The 18185-nt window shown below is 53.5% G+C and overlaps 1 protein-coding gene across 1 annotated transcript in view; it reads right to left on the reverse strand.

Annotated features, from left to right (window-relative positions):
- Window positions 1-2153: 2153 nt before the first annotated feature.
- Window positions 2154-18185, reverse strand: part of XXYLT1 (xyloside xylosyltransferase 1) — a 38171-nt gene continuing 22139 nt past the window's right edge. The window contains exon 4 of the mRNA XM_064457621.1: window positions 2154-3212. Coding sequence (XP_064313691.1) covers window positions 2816-3212 — 397 coding nt within the window. The 3' untranslated portion in view covers window positions 2154-2815. The remainder of the gene's footprint in view (window positions 3213-18185) is intronic.

An 18185-nucleotide genomic window follows, 5' to 3' on the forward strand; every position in this document is an offset into this window, starting at 1 on the left:
TAGTGCCTGCAATCAGCAGGGCATGAAGGGGAGATAATTACACAGGCAGCATGGCCCTGGCTGCGTGCAGGGGCTATATATAGCGCTGTGCGGGTCTACGCTGCCTGCAGCGCTTAGTCATGGCCCCCGGGACTGTGCAGGTCAGGGGGTGCAGGCACTACCACATGGGGAGTTGCACTGCTGGGCCATCTGCAGCGCCTGGGGAAATTAAATGTTTCCCTTACAACGTTTTTCCCGGATGAAAAAACGCAGTGAGTTTCCCAGTGGACTGCCACGTTGCAAGGAAAAAACTGGAAACGTTTTTTTTGCAAAATACCTGAGCAAAAGGTTTCAGCCCTGGGGGCCAGGGTGGCTGCATAAAGGCATACCCCTCCTTGCAGTCCCCCACAGAGAGGGAAAGGCGCTCCCAAGCCTGTGGAGAGCATCACCCGGCCACAGGCAGAGGGTGCCCAGCACCTGGCCTGGCTCTGGGGGTGGCTGCATTGCAGGGGGGCATGTGGCCCCATGCAGCCCTGGCTCCCAACACTGGCAGCCTCAGTGTCACCCTGTGGCAGTGCCACCCCAAAGCCATCATGGTGCTTCCATGCCAGCCCCGACACCCAGAACCACCCCAGAGCTACCCAGCCCTATGGAAAAGCTGCATTTGCTCATTGTCCCGCCGCTCCCCAGGGCTGATGACATGAGCCACCTGGCCTGTATTGCCAGCATCGCCATTTCCAAACTGATAGCAAGGTCCTGCCCTGGCACGTGAGGCCTTCTGTGTCACCTGTGCCACCGGTGTGCCCTGGCCAGCAAGCACAGGGCTGAGTCCCTGCAGCAGCAATTGCAGGGGCCTCAAGACATGCTGGGGTGGTGACGAAGCGCTGATGCCAACCACTGAACCACAACACTGCATCAGGAAGCCCTGCCCTCTTTCTGTTTCACCCGGCAAGGCTGGGAAAACAGCATGGCACTGCCAGGGCAGGGGTGAGGTGGGTGGCTCCCAGGGCTGCTCACAGCCACGCAACGTGGGGATGCCCCCACCCAACTCACACCTAAATAAGAGCAAGCACTGACCAAGCAAAGCCTCCCTCCAGAGTCCCCGGAAGGGTGCGTGCTCTCTGGGCATGGCAAACCCTCGTCTTTCATGGTGCATCATCACGGTGTATCACCTGCTCTGAATCCTACCCCGCTGCAGCCTCCAGCACCTTGGCTGCTTGCCTTGCCTTGCTTAGTGAGGCCTGATCACCTTGTTTTTTCATGAAAATACAAGTCTAATAGAGCAGGCTATTGCTTCTTTCGCTAGCCCTTAATCATCTCTTTGCATTTCCTTCCCTGGGGATGTGAAGATACTTAAAGCAGAGCTTGTGTGCTATTTGGAAATGGATCGGTTCAGCAAACCAAAGAGGGCAGGGTTGGGGCTGCAGGCTGCATCTCAGCCTGCCATTCCCCTTACCTCAGTTAGAGGGAGGACAGCTGCTCCCTCAGTAAGGATAAACATTCATTCACTGACACAGGAAGGAGCCCAGGAAACTCCTGCCACCCACTGCATGGGCTGTTACTAGGTTAAGCCATAATTAAGTCTCCGTCCCTCTCTTGCACGTGCACAGAGTTGCACACACAGACACACACAGACACGCGCACTCACAGGCATATACCAGCTTGGCATAAAAAAAGCAGGGCTGGAAGTGTGTTAATGCGCGTGTACACCTCTGACAGAGACCTGCGCAGGGGCTTGCACATGCCAGCCGAGACGGGATTTACTTAGGGAGCAGAGTGCTCATGCCTGGAGCCTGCTCGTTCACAGCACAGGCAGTTCCCGGCTTCTTCCAAATCAACCCTGGCTATGGTGATGACGACAACCTTATTTTTACAACCCATTTTGTATGCTGGCCCGTTTATTTTCATCACTCGGTAGAGAGAAGACGTGGGATAATCACAGTGATAAGCTACTTGGGGCACCACATTCAACTGCCCAACAGATACACATTAACTACTCTTTAATCATGATAAGAGGAGCATGAAACCTCTTATCGCACAGGACTTCAGTTGTGCCGCAGAAAAACAGCTGAGTGTGTTTTACATCTGCAGCTTTTTCTTGTACAAAAGGTTAAAGGCAAAGCTAGAAAAATGAACCTATTGGTACATGCTCACTGAACGCTTTGAAGGCAAGATAGGGCAGTAAAGCTTTTATTGCTAAGAAAAACCAATGGGAGCCTTTAAAGCTCATCTAGCATTCAATTTTTGTTTGTAAGTAACCCAATTTAAAGCAGCTTTTCAGTCTTTAAAACCCTCTCGCCTTTCTGGAATGCTTCAAAAGGAAGATGACCTGAGGACGGCGTCTGCGGTCCAGAGGGACCAGACGGATGCTCTGCGTGAGATGCAGAAACGGGCCACCGACAAATGCCAAAACGAGGCCCAGCTGCCCGGCTGTGGCCTCCTGCTGGTCATCAGACAAGGCAAGGCTGCACAGCACCCACGGAGCCAGCACCCTGCCATGTGCAGAAGCAGTGGTTGCCTGAAGGCCCTCAGCTGTCCCCATGCCGTGGAGGCTGTGGCACAGACGGGCACCATGGACTTGCCCCAAGCAGAGCCAGGTGAGAGCCGGGAGCTGGTGACTGTGAATGTCCTGCCTCCGCTACCGGACTGCACTTTCTCCTGGAGGGCTGAGGCTACAGGTAGTGGGATACTGAACGCTCTTAGGATCCGTAGGGATCCCCCTTGGCATGCAGCTTGGATGAGGGCTGGCCACCCTTCCCGAGGGACTGCTGGTTCAGCTGCTATGGCTTTGCAGGGCTTGCTGCAGTCAGAGCTGCTCCCAGGGGCAGCGGGTGCCCTAGTCTTCAGGGATCGGAGTGTTGCAGTTTCCGTGGTAAATTCTGACCTCACCCTCACACTGGAAGTACTGGTCGAACACGTCACTGTATCCATGGTCTCTCCACCACGTGCAAAGCTGCCGGTTCCATGTGCAGTCAAGCACATGGAAGAGCTCTGGGTGCTCCATCCCCACCATGGTGAAGAAATCCTGGTCCCCGAGGTGGCCCTTGAAGTGGTACTTCTCTGTCAGCTTCTGCACCATGGCAGGTTCCAGCAGCTGGTTGTAGAGCTTGGACTGCCTCATGGCTTCCAGGTTCAGGAGCAGGACACCACTGTTGAAGCCGGGCAGCCCATCAGGAGGGGGGTCCCCCACTTTGGTTTGGGGGTTCTCGCGGCGATACTGCCAGAACGTGTGCCTGTGAAGAGAGGAAAAACAGGAACAGGGGAGTCAGGGAGTGCAGCCCAAAGAGCAGCCACCTTAAGTCTGGGCAGGTCTGGACCACAGCACAGGATCTACCACATCCCAAGCGATCTTGCAGTGCTTGTCTTCTGCTGGCTAGAGGCACCCAGCCTCCCAGAGCATCCCAGTGCTTCATGGGATGTGTCTCCATCCCCCTGCACAGGATATTGCTCAGACCTCAAAACACCCTTCTTGCTTTCTCCTAAAGCCCCTTTTGTTTCTACCAGCATCGCGCTGGTGAGCCAACAGGACAGAGGATCGCATGACTGCTCACATGGCTGTGAATGTGAAATGTTTTGTCTCACATGGGGAGACGAAACCACATCCCCAGTGCCTAGGGCGAACCACCAGAAGTGCCCCCACGGCTGGTACATGCCAGGAAAATGTCCTGCAGTTAATGGGATCTCAGCAACAGAGCTCAGAGCATCATTCTTCTTATTATCATTTCATTATGGGGAAGCTTTGGATCAAAGATGGGCTCCAGTTTGAGACTGTGCAAAAAGAAGGCTTGAAATAAATTTGAGTGGCAAAAATATTTTTCAAAATAAAAATAAAAAAAAATAAATTCAATGGCAACACCTCATTAGCTAAATAAGCACTGCCTTCAGCATTTGCAGCCCTAGGAAGGCTCAGCTGTAGCAGCTCTGTCAGATGCAATCCTCACTAGCTATTTTCCAGATGCCAAGGAAAAGAGAGGGGTGAAAGTCACAACGCTAACTCCAGAGGGTGATTCAAATGGGAAAAATTTAGACTGCCTAAGCAAGCAGCCCAAAAATGTGTTTGGCTCTTTCCTCAGCCCTGGGGCGGTGAGCACACCCCACCGTACACACACCAGCTGTTCCCATTTGCAGGAATAGAATTCATCCCATGCTGCTACCCAAGCAGCTGGGGTTGAATGTGCCCCCCAAAATCGCTCCCATTCAGACTGAAAGTCTTCTGCCCCCAAGCAGCATCCTCTGCTACAAAGCCAGGGAGCTGAGGGCTGGCCAAGCCTACGGTTCCAGAGAAGGGCAGGGACCCACAGGCCCCACCCCACTGTCTGACAGCCATGGGGTGCCAGCACTGCGCTCTCCTTCCAGCCCTAACACTTAAGGCAAAGCTACAGCAGGTTTTTTTTCACCTCGCTGTGAAGATGCTGGGAGAAACACTGTTAGAAAGAATAAGCCAAGCCTGCCACTGGTTCCTCTCTGAATCTGTCAGACACTGACCAAAGTCTCTGTGCACCTCCAGGAAACAAGAATTTGTTGGTAGATGCTGTGGATTTAGCACCCAAAGGTTTAAAGTGGACCCATGCTTGGAAGCTGAAGCTGGGCTAATTCAGACGCATGAAGACATAAGGACATCAGACCTTGGGACAACTCCAGTGTCACAGTGGGTTCTCCCCCACTGCAAACACTTAAATTGAAATTTATCTTGTAAGAAGCTGTGTTCAGCTCTAACAAGCACTAGCTCAGAGAATCCTACAGCTTGTGCAGAGATCAGACTATTAAATCCACCTGTCCTCTGAATCCCCTGGATCCTAAGAAGAGCCAGGACAGCACAGGACTGTGAGAAGCCTTGCCCAGGCAAGACTGGCCAAGGCAAGAGCTGGGATTCAGCAGGCACCACAGAATTATCCCAGCAGAAAATGTGGTTCTATTAATAATGTCAACTGTGAGCACCCTTTTCTTCCCCTGATCGGGAGAACCACGACCATCACACAGCATCACTTCCTTACAACTCTCCATTTAGATGCTTCAGATTCAAACCCCGAAATTTCTCATTTCATTAAGGGTCTTTACACTGCTCCCTTTTGCCTGATTCAGGACAGAAAGGGTTTTTGCAAGCACCAGTTTCCCATGGAAGGAAGGCTCAGTTTTTGAGCAGGCATCTGCATGCCGCCTAGAGAAGGGGAGCGGAGGACTGGCTGCCTCATCAGAGCCCGTGGGCAGCAATGCTCATTTGATCTAAAGGGCAGGGAAGAGATAAAAGGGCTCTGCCCATGCAAAGAGCAGTTATGTCTTGGGGACAGGCACCAGGCCACCGCAAAGACAACTCATGGATGCTCATGAGAAAAGGAAGGCAAAGCACTCTCCACGCTGCATTACTTCAACCTGCAAAGACAGGACCCAGCCCTGCACCGATCAGGCTCCCAAGGTGCTCAGGTCCAGGATCTGAGCAGACTGTATCAAGCCCACCACCGCATACTCTGCTCTCTCTGCTTCTCTCTAGCAGTGCCAGGAAAGCCATCCCCATGCCCAAAAAATTATGCTGGAAGCTGGCAGGAGGGAGAGGGGTAACAGTGCTATAGAGGGAGGCACCCTTCCAGCTCCACAGCAGCAGAGCCGACTCCTTTCACCTTCTTACCTCCAAAAACACGCTGCCCAAGCCAAGGGATGAGATTACAGCCCCTGCAAGCAGCTCGAATAGGAAAAATGCAAGTGCCCAAGCCCTTGGCATCACCAGACCATGGAGGGGTGAAAGCAGATCTGTATCAAATGACTCAATTTTTCAGCAATGCCGTTGCCCAGTGGATTACTTGGTGACTGCTGATAACAAGAAGGGAGCAACGTGCCCTCTTCTGCAGGGAGAGGAGACAGACCGACAAGCAGCAATTGTTCAGCCCTTCCTCCTGGCGCTCGTGTAACAGGGCCATCCTCCCCCGGCTGCGCACAGGGACCACAGAGGAGCGGGGCTGGGGGGGGAGGCCAGGGCCGTCCCTGGGGAGCGATGCTGGGGTGAGATCCAGGATGCAACGAGCTGCAGGCGGCTCCACAGTGCCGACAGCTTGGGAACCTGCTTGCAGCACCACACCACAGCCTTTTCCAGTGCTGGGCTTGGGCCAACCAAGGGAAAGGTATCCTGGCAGAGCTGCCGGCAGCATCTGTTTAGCCTGGATTTCGTTCGGCTTTTGTCCTATCTAATGAAGGGACTTGGCACTGTCCTTCTGCAGGGGCCAGGACAGAGAAGAAAGGCACCTCCACCCAGCTGGAAGTGGAAGGAACGGTGGGTTCAAGAGCATCACTTTCTTTGGAGGAGATGGGGCCGGGGAAGCACAGCAACCAGCCAAACAGCTAACCCAGCCTGTGCCCCATGCCGCTCTGTCCTCCCTGACATCACCCCTTGGCACCCACCTCAGATTCTGGCAGAACATGGGGGGAAAATCCCAGGGGCTTGATGAGTGTGCTGCCATGTTGCAGGGAGGGGGTGCTGGGGGTGCACCCCTTCTTCCCCCTCCCCGAGACAACCATTAAGGAACCAAACCCCAATTAGATGCAATGGAAACATCTCCCTGCCCCAAGCCGCTGGAGCAGCCAGAATCTCCCTTGGGACAGGCGGTTCAGGCAGGGCAGCGTGCCACCAGCCTTGGCTCCGGGGTGCCCCCCTCCCCACGCCCCGGCAGCAAAAGCCAGGGAGGGAAGGCAGCTCAGAGATCCCGGCGACGGGATACAACAAGGCAGGAAGCTGCTGGCTGGGAGGAGGGGAGGAGAAAGGAAGAGAAGGCATTTCGGGCTTTTGTTAACCGCCCTGGCCCCTCTAGACAGGAGGGGAAAGAGATGACCCTGGGCCTCCGACCCCGTAGCGGGGTGCAGAGCTGTGCGGGGCCGCTGCTGCAAGCGCCCGCCTGCAGCCCTGATGGGCTTTGCTTTGAGGAGCTGTTTATAAACAGAGCTGGCATGTGCTAGGAAACATCTGGAGAAGAGCATTTCCAAGCATTCAAATGCCGGGCCCAGGCAGCCCAGATAAAAAATCCCTGCTTCCACCAGGACTTCCCTTGCTGGCCCAGCGCAGGGCGCTCCAGCCGCACCTCCACTGCCTGCAGCCCGGCAGTCAAGAGCCCTGGCTTGCAAAGCTGCCATCCAGTGCTTTAAAATGCCTCACTGGGAATAGCTGCCAGAGGGAGAAGAGACTGCTCCACCTATCAGCTGCATTCTGCAGGTCCCTCTCCTGCTTTCATGCACAGAAAGGGGCAAACACTCGGTGGGGGGAAGACTTTGTCCAAACCCATGAACTTCTACTCGTTTACTTCAGCTCTGGGTTATGGGACAACCTCATGGGATGAGCTGGAAACTGCTGGTAAAGCAGCAGGGTGCCCTTGCTGGAAGGAAAGGCAGGGTGGAGGAGTTACTGCCAGCTGGGTGACTAACAGCAAGCCCAAAGCACTGGCCCCATAGGCAGCAGACTGGGCTTGTGTGCCTGTACCCACCTGAGATGTTTAAGAGGCTGCAACCCTGCCACACCAGCTGCACAGCCGCCACTGGCATTGCTGATAAGGACGTGGATCCTCCCCATGCGGCTGCCTCTCCAGAAATGCGGACAGCCTGCAGGATCCCCCCAGGCAGCTGGGGAATTGAGGACCCAGGTCAAAAAGACATGAAGCGAAACCAGATGCCAGGCTAGCCCCAGGGCAGCTGCAGTCAGAGGATGCTTCTGGCAGGCTGCAGGGTCTCTGAACACTGCTGTGCACTGCGTGAGCCTGAGCAGCGTGGTACCAATGGAGGAAGGCTGCACCTCACCAAAGGGGGAAGCGAAGCCAACAGCCATGGGATAAAGCCACAAAAATAAGCGGTGTGCGAGATTCTGGATGTAATAAACATCCCTGGACCAGGAAACTCTTTGCTGGAGCTCACTGGCTTGCTCCCACCTCTTGCCAGCGCTGGCAGAGTTTGGACGAGCTGCCTGAGAGAGCAGGATGGGCAGCAGCAGAGGGCCAGCACCTTGAGGACACACTTTGTCAACCAAGCCTCTCTCATGGGGGTCTGGGGGACCCTGAGCCCCATCCAGCCAGGCACAGAGCTCCTGGTGCAGAAGGGAAGTACGGGCTGCTGGCCGTCCCTCTGTGTGCCACTCTGACAGCAGCCCTGCCAGCCCAAACACCAACTAAAACAACAAGTGCACACTCTTATTACCTCTAAATATGCTTTTCCGTTCCTGAGCCAGAAAACAGATGGCTGGTGGCGTTATCCCCAGCTGCAACTGCTGGCAAACGCTGCTGTTCCTGTGCAATAAGCCATGAGGTGCAAGCACGCCGTGCACCTCCTGTCCATGCCACCGCCAGTGCTCCCTGCAGGAGGATGCGGTGCACGGCTGTGGTCCCACCAAACGATCCCCATGTGAGCTGCCCACCTGCTGGTGCCCAGTATCTGCAGGGCCCCAGTGAGCCAGCTTAAAAGTAACCTGGCTCCTACAGCAGCCTGGAGGATCCCTGACAGCGGCTTTCATCCTGCCCAGCGGAGAGGGTGTGGGCGGCGGAGGGGGAAGAGTGGCAGCATCATCCATCTAGGGAATGATAGTGGCTTTCCCCCCATAACCCTCAGCAAGAAGTAAGAGCACAGCCAAGACACCTCCCTGCACCTTTCTCCTCCTCCTGGCTAAACCCCACTGTGGCAGGCAGCTGCCAGCCCTTTACCATCACTCTGTTTGACCAAGATTAACCCTCAGAAAAAGGCTGCCTCCTTCCAGCTCCCCCCACCCCTCCCAAAAGGCACTGCTTCAGTGAAGATGGGCCCTTCCAAGTTTCTGCTGCAGCTGCAGCAGGAGGAGGGCAGCTGCCTCAGGGGCTGCACCCAGAGCAGCACCCGACCCATGCTCCCCCTTCCCGCCCCAGTGCTGCCAGACCTCAGCTGGGTGAGCTCAGCCCTACTGCAGAAGGAGGCTTTGCAACAAAGTGGCCCTTGTTGCTAGCTGCTTATGTCCCATGTGCAAACACTAAACCCCTTAGGGAGCTGGGGGGCAGGTTCAGTACCAGCCTGGCCCAGAGCGCCTTAGCTGAGACTGAGCAGCTTGTGTAACCCAGGAAATCCCGGCTCTGTACTTCTCAGGAGCACCATGCCCTCACTGATGTGCAATGGCATCACCAACACAGCGGTTCTGCTAACTGTGGGGGGAAAATGTCACCCTGGGGCAAAGCAACCCCAGTGCCCAGCCTGGGACAAACGGTAGGATGCACTGGTGTGCACACCACAACTGTCTTACCCTCCTCCAATGGGCTCAGAGCAAGGGTCTAGCTCAGGCAGGACCACCTCCAGCCCTCGCATGGAAAATGCTGGTGAACCGACGGACTGAGCTCTTCAGTGAAGACATCAGTAATTCCTTAATAAAATTCTCACATAATGCACAAATTATGTCTGTACAGCACTGGTCTCTACTAGAGCATGGTCTGCATGCCAAACTTTTAAAAGGCCTGTATTTGGAGAGGCAAATTGATTCTCGATGATTACGCTTCTGCATGGACTTAGCAGTCCAAAACTGTGCACACACAAATAGATGATTAGTAGCAACTTGTGAATGTAGGTCGCAAGCGAAACCTTTTCTTGGGACACAGATTTTCAAGGCCAGCCCCCCATACCACCTAAAATTTTCACACTCCATGCTGGTGCTAAAATCGCCCTCTGAATAGAGATGGGACCATAAATCTCTCTGTCTGGGTCCCATCGGTTTCCTTCCCGCTATAGATCAAACATCCATGGTGCAAGCGGCGGCAGAGGGATCAGCTGCGTGTGTCAGACCATTTGCTCATTCAGCGCCAGGGAAGGACGATGGGCAGCCTGTTCACAGGGGAACTCAAACACTGCGGGTCTAATTATTGCCAAAATGGCCAATTTCTGTAACTGTGAGCAGGCACTGCTCTGGCAGCACTCTCCTGTCTGCCTGCCTGGCTCAGAGGCATGGGCAGCCTCCCCCAGGCCACCCTTGCCCACCGACATGGGTCTTAGAACCAGGGCAGATGTTCTCACTTCAGAGATGCTCACCTGCTGCTCTAGGGAGGAGAAAACAAAGGTCTCCATCCATGTCCAGGAGTCCCAGCTGTGGGACACTGCGCTGCTGTGGGGGAGTCCTGACATGAAGGGGAGCTGCCCCTGAGCTTCCGAGAGCAGGAGGGTGTTGCAGGAGCCCTTCCAGAGGATTGCCAGGAGCTTCCCCATGTGGCCCCAGCACAGCACCACACTGCTCCAGAAATCATCCCAGCTATGCAGCAAAGCCTCTTGATCTCCTGCTGCTTGTTTGTTTGTTTGATGATGTCCTGGTGCAGGTACTCCAGCAACCCCCACGGTGTGCTTCCCAGAACGGGGAAATGGACCCAGAAACCCTGCTCACACCAGTTCTGCTAACACCCCTTTGCACAAGGCAGAGGAACTGATTTGCCCTCTGCAACCTCTCCACTGGACAGAAGGACGCTTTCCAACTCCAGCTACTGGAGAGGGCAGCTGGGACAGCCCCACTAGCTGGAAAACCACAGGGTCCTCCAAAAAAGTCAGCTATGTGGGTCTGCAAAGTGAAGCATCAGAGAGGAAAAGGCCAAAGAGACTGCTGGTGCAGACCCTGCAAGAAGCTGTGCTCTTGGCAGCAGCTCACAGAGCTGGTGGCACAGTGCCGTGGAAAAGGCAATGTAAATCCACCAGGGCAAACTGTGCCACAATTCTCCACATGCCTGAACAAGCAGGTCTTTCCTGTCTGCCCAGAAACACCAATTTCCTGCAGAACATCTGAGTTTGCCCCTTTTCCAAGACCCGTGGGGAGAGATGGCCACGCTAGGAATTCACACCATGCAAACTGCACTGTAATCTCACCACTACAGAGTCTTTCTTCAAAGTCTCATGACAGCACAGCAGCTCTGGAAGATGCCACTGGTGTGGCACCTACCTCTAGACACTGAAACTGAGATGGTCAGGAGCTGAAACTGAGAATCATAGAATAGAATCATATAATTATTAAGGTTGGAAAAGACCTCTAGGATCATCAAGTCCAACTATCAACCCAACACTACTATGCTTCCTAAATCTTCCTAAAGTTCAGGAGTTGTAGACAAGTGCAGGTACAGTAACTGATACATGCTCACCTGACACACATCCTGGACTTGTGTGCTATGACCAACAAAAAAACAGTAGCAAAGTCACAGCAAACTTCCCAGGCAGCCCTTGCCAACGAGGACCACCACCCATGCATGCTCTCTGCAGGACAGCAAAGTTGTCGGAGGGAAAGCTTGAACCCATGCTTGGAGAGTCCTGACTGCCTGACCCAAACATACACAAGTGTCTTTGTTGTTGGAAAAAATAACGTTTGGAATGTCCAATATCTCAAAAAGGACAGTTAATAGTATTAATATTATTAATAGTATCCATGCTACTAGATGCACACTTGTGGTTGTCAGGTCTTGTCAAATTTATTCATTGTGTTTAAATGACGTTTCAGGTTTGGCTGGTAATGGGAATAAGTGCAACGGGTCCTACGTATTAACGATGTGCACAGATGTAAACAACAAAACCATTTACCTTCTTGAATAATTTTTTATCAGAAAGTAATGCTGAATTCCTGAAATCAGTTCTGCTGCCAGTTCCTTGCCGGTTCTGCTTGTTTTGGCTGCTTCTTGGCAGCCATTGCCAAAGAATTCCTAGAATCGTTCCCCACCGCACATCAAGCAGCAGCACTTGCAACAAACGAAGTCAAAGCCTCAAAATGGTTTAAAATCCAAAGTGTGCAGAGTCCATCTTGCAGGACTGTGAGCAGGCAGCAGCAGTGTCACCATACCTGGCAGGGCACAAGCAAGGCAAATTCTCCTGCCTTCGCTGACTGAGGGGCTTGGGAAGCAGAGAGCCCGTCATGGCAGGCAGCTTCCTGCTCCCCCAGGGCAAAAGCACTTGGAAAAGAGCAAAGTCTCCAAATCAGGGCAACCTGCCTGCATGAAGAGCCCAGGAAACCAGGCAAACTCAGGCAGGAGGACCTACCTGCTGGGCATGGTCATCTCTAACTCTGGAAAGCTCCAACCCAGGAAACAGCCCACCTGCACTGCTCTATCTTACAACCACCACCACTGCCTCAGCTGATACCCAAGGAATCCAGCTGCTCCTCCTTGCTCGCAGCTGTCAGCAGTTCTGTGGGAGTTTTTTATATCCCAAGTGAAGGTACAGGACGTACCGTCTCCGCCCAGATGCGCTGACAGTCTGGCCTGACTGTGGATTCAGCATTAGCCTGCTCACAGCCCAGGATAACTCCATTCCTATTCCAAACATCTGACAAACTGACCTAGTGCTGTGGCTGCTGAGCTCCCAGCAAACATCAAGCACTGCAAATGTCGTGCCTCCAGGTCTGGAGGTTGCACAGGCTTGGTTCCATTCATTAATGGGCTTTTCAGGGTTATTTTACCAGCTCTCAAACAAAACCCATCTGATGGAGCACACAGCACAACTACAGCAGCTCCCACATGATCTCAAGCAGGAACCAAGCTTTTGCTTTCCACAAAATAATGTCCCATTCAAGCTCTCCCTAGGTTTCAGGCAGCAGCAAAGGCGAACGGCCTTGCAGCCATGCAAGTGCCAGTCCTTCACAGTCTGTAGCTGTCCCTTTGACGTAGATATCCTTTCCTGCAGGACAAACGTTTTATCATTTCCAGCACTGTGGATTCCCAGGATAGCTCCAGCTTTTATTAGCTGTCCTGGGGTACAGCAGTGAAGATCTCACCCAGTGACAGGAATGGAGGCAGCAGCCACCCTTCCAGCCCCAGCTACATGCACCCTAGGACCTGAGAAGGTCTGGGACCTCTCCTGAGGTCCACCATCACAGGCAACTAGCAGGTACCTTGTTCCCAGCTGGAGAAAGAGGGTAAAAGCACCTGTGGGTTAGGTCCTCCCCAATGAGACCTCCAAGGCAAGTGACGTGCAGGCAGCACTCAGGGCCCCAGGCAGTGCTGGCACTGGTGGGCACCCAGAGCCCACCACAACACAGCAGCACCATTAACAGCACCAGCACCATGTATGAAGCGAAAAGGTAGGAATGGTTGTGGGGATGGGAGTGGGGAGCACAGTGCAGTGCACTGGTCCAGGGTCAGCCTGAGGCTGCTGAGAGCAGCTGTGCATCAATTCTGCTGTCCTCTCGCATGCTACCAGCATGACCAGAGGGAGCTATAACCAGGAAACTGAGTAAGAATACAGTTTAACTCTGCCTTCAGTAATCAGGCTGTTTTCAGGACATTTCTGGGAGTGCCACAGTGTTCCCTCACTCTGTTCATCTCAGCTGTGGGGCTGCTTTGAAATGGGGAGGCTTCTCCCTTTGGCACCTGGCAGTTGAGCTCCTGTGCCCAGGGACAGGCGCTGAGCCAAGCCAGGCTGGCAAGGAAGCCCCCAGGGAGGTCTAGGCTGCAGCAGCATCTGTACAAGGACCTCCCCTGTGCCCTGATCCACCTGGGGGTGCCCCAGGCATAGCCTCTGCTGCTCATGCCTGGTCAGGAGGCTGATCCACAGCAAGACGTGCTTCACTTGGCCATCACTCAGCCTCACCACAGCCAGGACCACATCCGAGCCGCTCCCCAGACCAGGCATACAGCTTGCACACACCCTGAGGACAGTGACCTGCCAGCTCACCTGGTAACCAGCTTGCAGGCTGCATCTGCAACACTCACCTGCATGCTTCTCAGGCTTCTCAGCAGGGCTAAGAGCACAGGAAGGCCTGGACTTCTCAATTTGGCCAGGATCTGGCATGAAAGGCCCAGTGCAACATAGATATTTATATAGAGCATTATCACTCGCCCCCTGTAGCCTGGTGAATGGGACACTGCCAGGACACCTGAGTAGCTGAAATGCTGCAGGGGACAACAGGATTTTTAATTAAGATTATGACTCTGTAGAAGCACTTCCTTGCCTTTTGGACCAGGCAAACTTCAGATGCAGATTTTAATCTTTCCATCAAAACTATTCTCGCTGAAGCAGGAGGTGCTGGTCTTGGCTGCTGTGTCTATCCTGTGCAGGCAGACACATGAGCAGGCATATGTCAGTGCTGAGAAGAAGCTCTGCCTGCAGGCCAGCACGCAAATGTCAGCCTGGCAGGAGGCATCCAGTACTGCCATGGAAAGCCCACAAGATCTAAGAGCCTAGTGCATACTATTGAATGTTCCCAACAGCCCTGGCAGCGGGGCAGCTCCTTGCAGGACAAAGCTCTGCCTGCCACCACATCCACAGAGGTGTTGATCATACCTCATGTCACACATCAGATCCAAAAGCCACAGGAAGGACAACACGTCTGACCCACGGACAGAGTGCAACTTCCTTGGCTGCAGTTGGAAAAAACCAAACCTGATGCCGATGGCCTCACACCTCAGACTGACTCCTGCACCTGACATGGGCTCCTGCAACCTCCCCCCTCCACACCCAGGACCTCCTGCCAGGCACTGCCCTGCAGGGCACAGTGCAGAGGCAGATCTGAAGGGCAATCTGCGTACAGCTTCAGCGGGGTGACTGCTCTCCGCAGGCCACTCCAACCCACCCTGAGTGACCCCAAAGGACAGCCCCAGGCTGTGCAACAGTTAAAGACCAGCGTTTGCCTTGCAGGAGGACCAGGAGATCCTGTTGCTCAGAAAAATGCATTTGTCCAAGACAAACAGCAGCCGGGCATTGTTTCAGCCTGAGTCAAACAAGTGGAAACGCTCCCATACCATCCTGTTTTGCTGTCTGGAGGTTTCCCCCTACCTTCAGGATGTGCAAGCAGGCTCCAGGACGTTTCCTATTTGCTGTTCTCTTACTCCTCTGTTTCCCGCAAGTGTCTGTACCCAGTGCACAGTGCACTCAGTGCACCAGCCGAGCACTACGCAGCCCCGGCCCGTGCCTGGAAAGCCCAGCCGACAGCCAACACGCAGCCGGTAGGAACATCATCGCTTCCCAGAAAACAGTGCATCGTTTACAAAATAGGCCAGTCTGCACCCACTTACCTCCTCTGATGGGCCAAGTAGGTAACAAGGATCCGACACTGCCAAGTGCACTGATTTCCATCCATCTTCCCCATTGCTACTGAGAGGAGAAGATGGCACCCAGACCTTTCCCAGCCACTCGCCTACCCTGCTCTAAGTGTACCAGTCCACAACAATCTGAGCAAGCTCAGGAAAGCTTTGCTGGCTCACCTCTGACATTTTGCCCCACTCTGGCTACCCTGCTTTTAAGGCCTTGGTGTTGAATGTGTGCCAGTGCAGCCATGGTTCACACCGACACAACCACTAGGCAAGGGTGCACCCACACTGCTGCAGAATCACAGGCACAGCCCCAGGCATCGTGTCCTGCCTGGAAAACACCTCCTGGGCTGCTGTGGGAGCAGGTACCAGGACGGTGGCATCTTCTTCAGCTGCAAATCCAACCACATCACCTTGCTGCCCTTGCTGGGAATGCTTTGAGTTGAAAGAAGCAATGCTGGGATAAATCCCCCTGCGCAGCATTGGTGCTGCAGAGAGCTGCATGAAGGGGGCAGGAAAACACAAGTGGAAATTGAGAGATCCCACTAGCACCCCCCCCAGTCTGGTAACCCTCCTTCATCCTCACAACCACTTTCCAAACTGATGCTTCAAGCCTGCGCACGTGGTAAATCACACGGCCAGAGCTGGCACCTCTTATTTCACATCTACAACACATTTTTATCTTGCTAAAAGTATAAAAATAGCAAAGATTTTTTTTTTTACAAGGACATTTGTGCTTTGCTTTGTCAGCTTGTGTTTTCATCTGGAAACCCTTTTAGCAGCAAGGTGTTAGCCCCATGGGGCGGAGGGCTTGGTGGGGGGGCAGGCTGGCGTTTGCACAGCTCGCCTCATGCCGTGTGATCTGGTGACAAGGATCAGGAACTTGTTTTCACATGAAGATCAAAACAGCACAAGAAGAAAAGGACAACATAGCCCAAAGTGACCCAGAATGTCAAAACTGCAACAACAGAAAGTTCAGCCCAAAAATGCAGCCTGTGAGGACTGTTATTGCTTGGTTTGTTTGTCCCCACCGTGGGCGGCAGGAATGGGGAGACCACGGCTGTAGCTTGGGTCAGATATTCAGTGCTCAGTCCTGCAGTCCCATGCCTTGTCTCTTGCCGTGCTGGAGATCTCTCCCTCCAGTGGAGCACCCCAAAGCTTAAATCAGTCCCCTCCAGGCATGCCCAGTCCCACAAATCACATCCAGGCAGCAGAACACCATCCCTGCTCCCTAGCTATGCATGGAAACAATGCAAAACTGATCCCCACATAGACAGAAACACAGAGTGACCCCACCATGGACTAACTGCATGCAAACAAATGCTTAATTTATCCTGTTACAGGCTGCACTGCTAATGAACGGGATCTGCCCTGCTGGGCAGCGCTGACCGAGGCTAACAATCTGACACAGCCCCACGGCCACACTCGGCGGTCGCTGCTCCCTCCATCCCACTTTAAGCTCTAACAATTGGATATGATTAACTGGGGCTGTATTTACCATGCTGGACACCAAAACCCTGCCAGGACACCCAAAGCAGATACAGCAGCCCTCCGAGCTTGGTGCCACCTTATGGAGAGGAGACCTCAGCATCCACATTCCTCTGGTGCCAGCTCTCCCTGCCAAGAGCACAAGCCAGGAGGGGAGGTGACACACTTCTGCCACGGGCACAGAGATGTCTTCTTCCAGCCTGGGAACAGTGGTGACTTCCAGTTTGAGCAAGCAGAAATGTCTCGTGAGCATGCTTTCAGCAGGTTTGGGCTTCTAGGTGACTAATGACCACCAATCCCCTGCTGGTGAGCTCTTTCTGTCCACCCTCATCCCATCTGGATGCACATGCAGCAGGAACGGCTGCTCCAGATCTTTACAGCTCAGCCTTGGCACAAGAATGTTGCTCGACATGTCCTAGGAGGTTCAGTTATTGATCTCACTAATAAGGCTTCCAGTGGGGAAGGAAAAGACATACCGAGCTCTTAAGCTTTGTTATCTTTCTGCAAGAACATTTCCATTAGGATTAGAAAATCTAACCAAGCCATCTCAAATGCTCATACTCTGCTCAGCTGAGAAGCCATTAAGGCATCCTGAGTTGATGATCTGATTTGCCCTGCACTAAGACAAAACCTGAGGTTCATTCTTGGAACAACACAGGCTAAACCAAATCACTTTAAGAACCAGCCTGGAAATACGTGTGGCCCTGAAGCCCACCAGTGGCCTGTGAGTGGGAAGAGTGGGACCACGCCTCGGTGCACGGCTCCCACTGCTAGCTGCCAGCACAGTCAGCACCGGCTGGCAGACCAAGGGTCTGAAGAGCAAGTGACCGTGGGGCTATCCGCATGCTTGCAAGCCCAAGCCACCAACAGAGTTGCCCACTCAGTCTTTCCTGGGGGAATATTTCTTCAACAGAAGGTGCACTGACACTCCAGGGTCCCAGAACCTCGCTGTTGCCTAAACTCAACCCCTACATTTTGCCTACAGGAAAATGAAGCAACCACCAAATGCCACCAATCGATGGGCACTGGAAGACACATCTCTCCACTGTGTTAGTCATTTTAGGCATTTCCCAAAAGATTTCTCACATCAGCAGAGGATGGGGTTCACACTTGCTACAAGCAAGCTACTGGCTGTAGAAGGCAGACTGATACACTTAAACCTCATGCCAGGGGGGATTCCCCAAATGCTGGGGCAGATTTTTTGTGGAAAATGGGTGGAGAGCAAAGAGGAAAGCTAGACAGCAGGACGCAAAGCAACCACACTGCTCAGAGTGAGTCCTCAGGCAGTGCTGACCATACTTTCCTCTTCGTCAGACTAACACGATGCACGAGTACAGCTGAAACGCACCAGTCCCAGGTCCACCTGGACTAGGAAGACATTGTTCCTGATTGGGCAGAGCTGCAATATTCACAGCCAAAACCTCTGAGCCTTGACGTACAAACTGATGCTCCAGAATGCAATCAGAGCACCTCAGCAGGGATGGCTGGGCAAATGCACCTCTAGCAAATGTGCTATAGTCTAGGTATGGATTTAGGCACTGACGACCAGGAACTTGGTTCAGGAAGCCTTGTGATGGTGTGTGAGAACAAGGAAACCACAGCAACGCTGTATGCTTTGTTCATACCTACCTACAAGTTTCAGATTAAGTCCCACTGCAGGGGTTAAAGCAGGGAGCTGCTTCCCTCTAGATTTTCTTCCAAAATCTGACCTGAATCAAGGAGAAGACATGCCAGGTACCCACTGCCCAC

This window comes from Phalacrocorax carbo, chromosome 7 (assembly GCF_963921805.1).
Source record: "Phalacrocorax carbo chromosome 7, bPhaCar2.1, whole genome shotgun sequence".
NCBI lineage: Eukaryota > Metazoa > Chordata > Aves > Suliformes > Phalacrocoracidae > Phalacrocorax > Phalacrocorax carbo.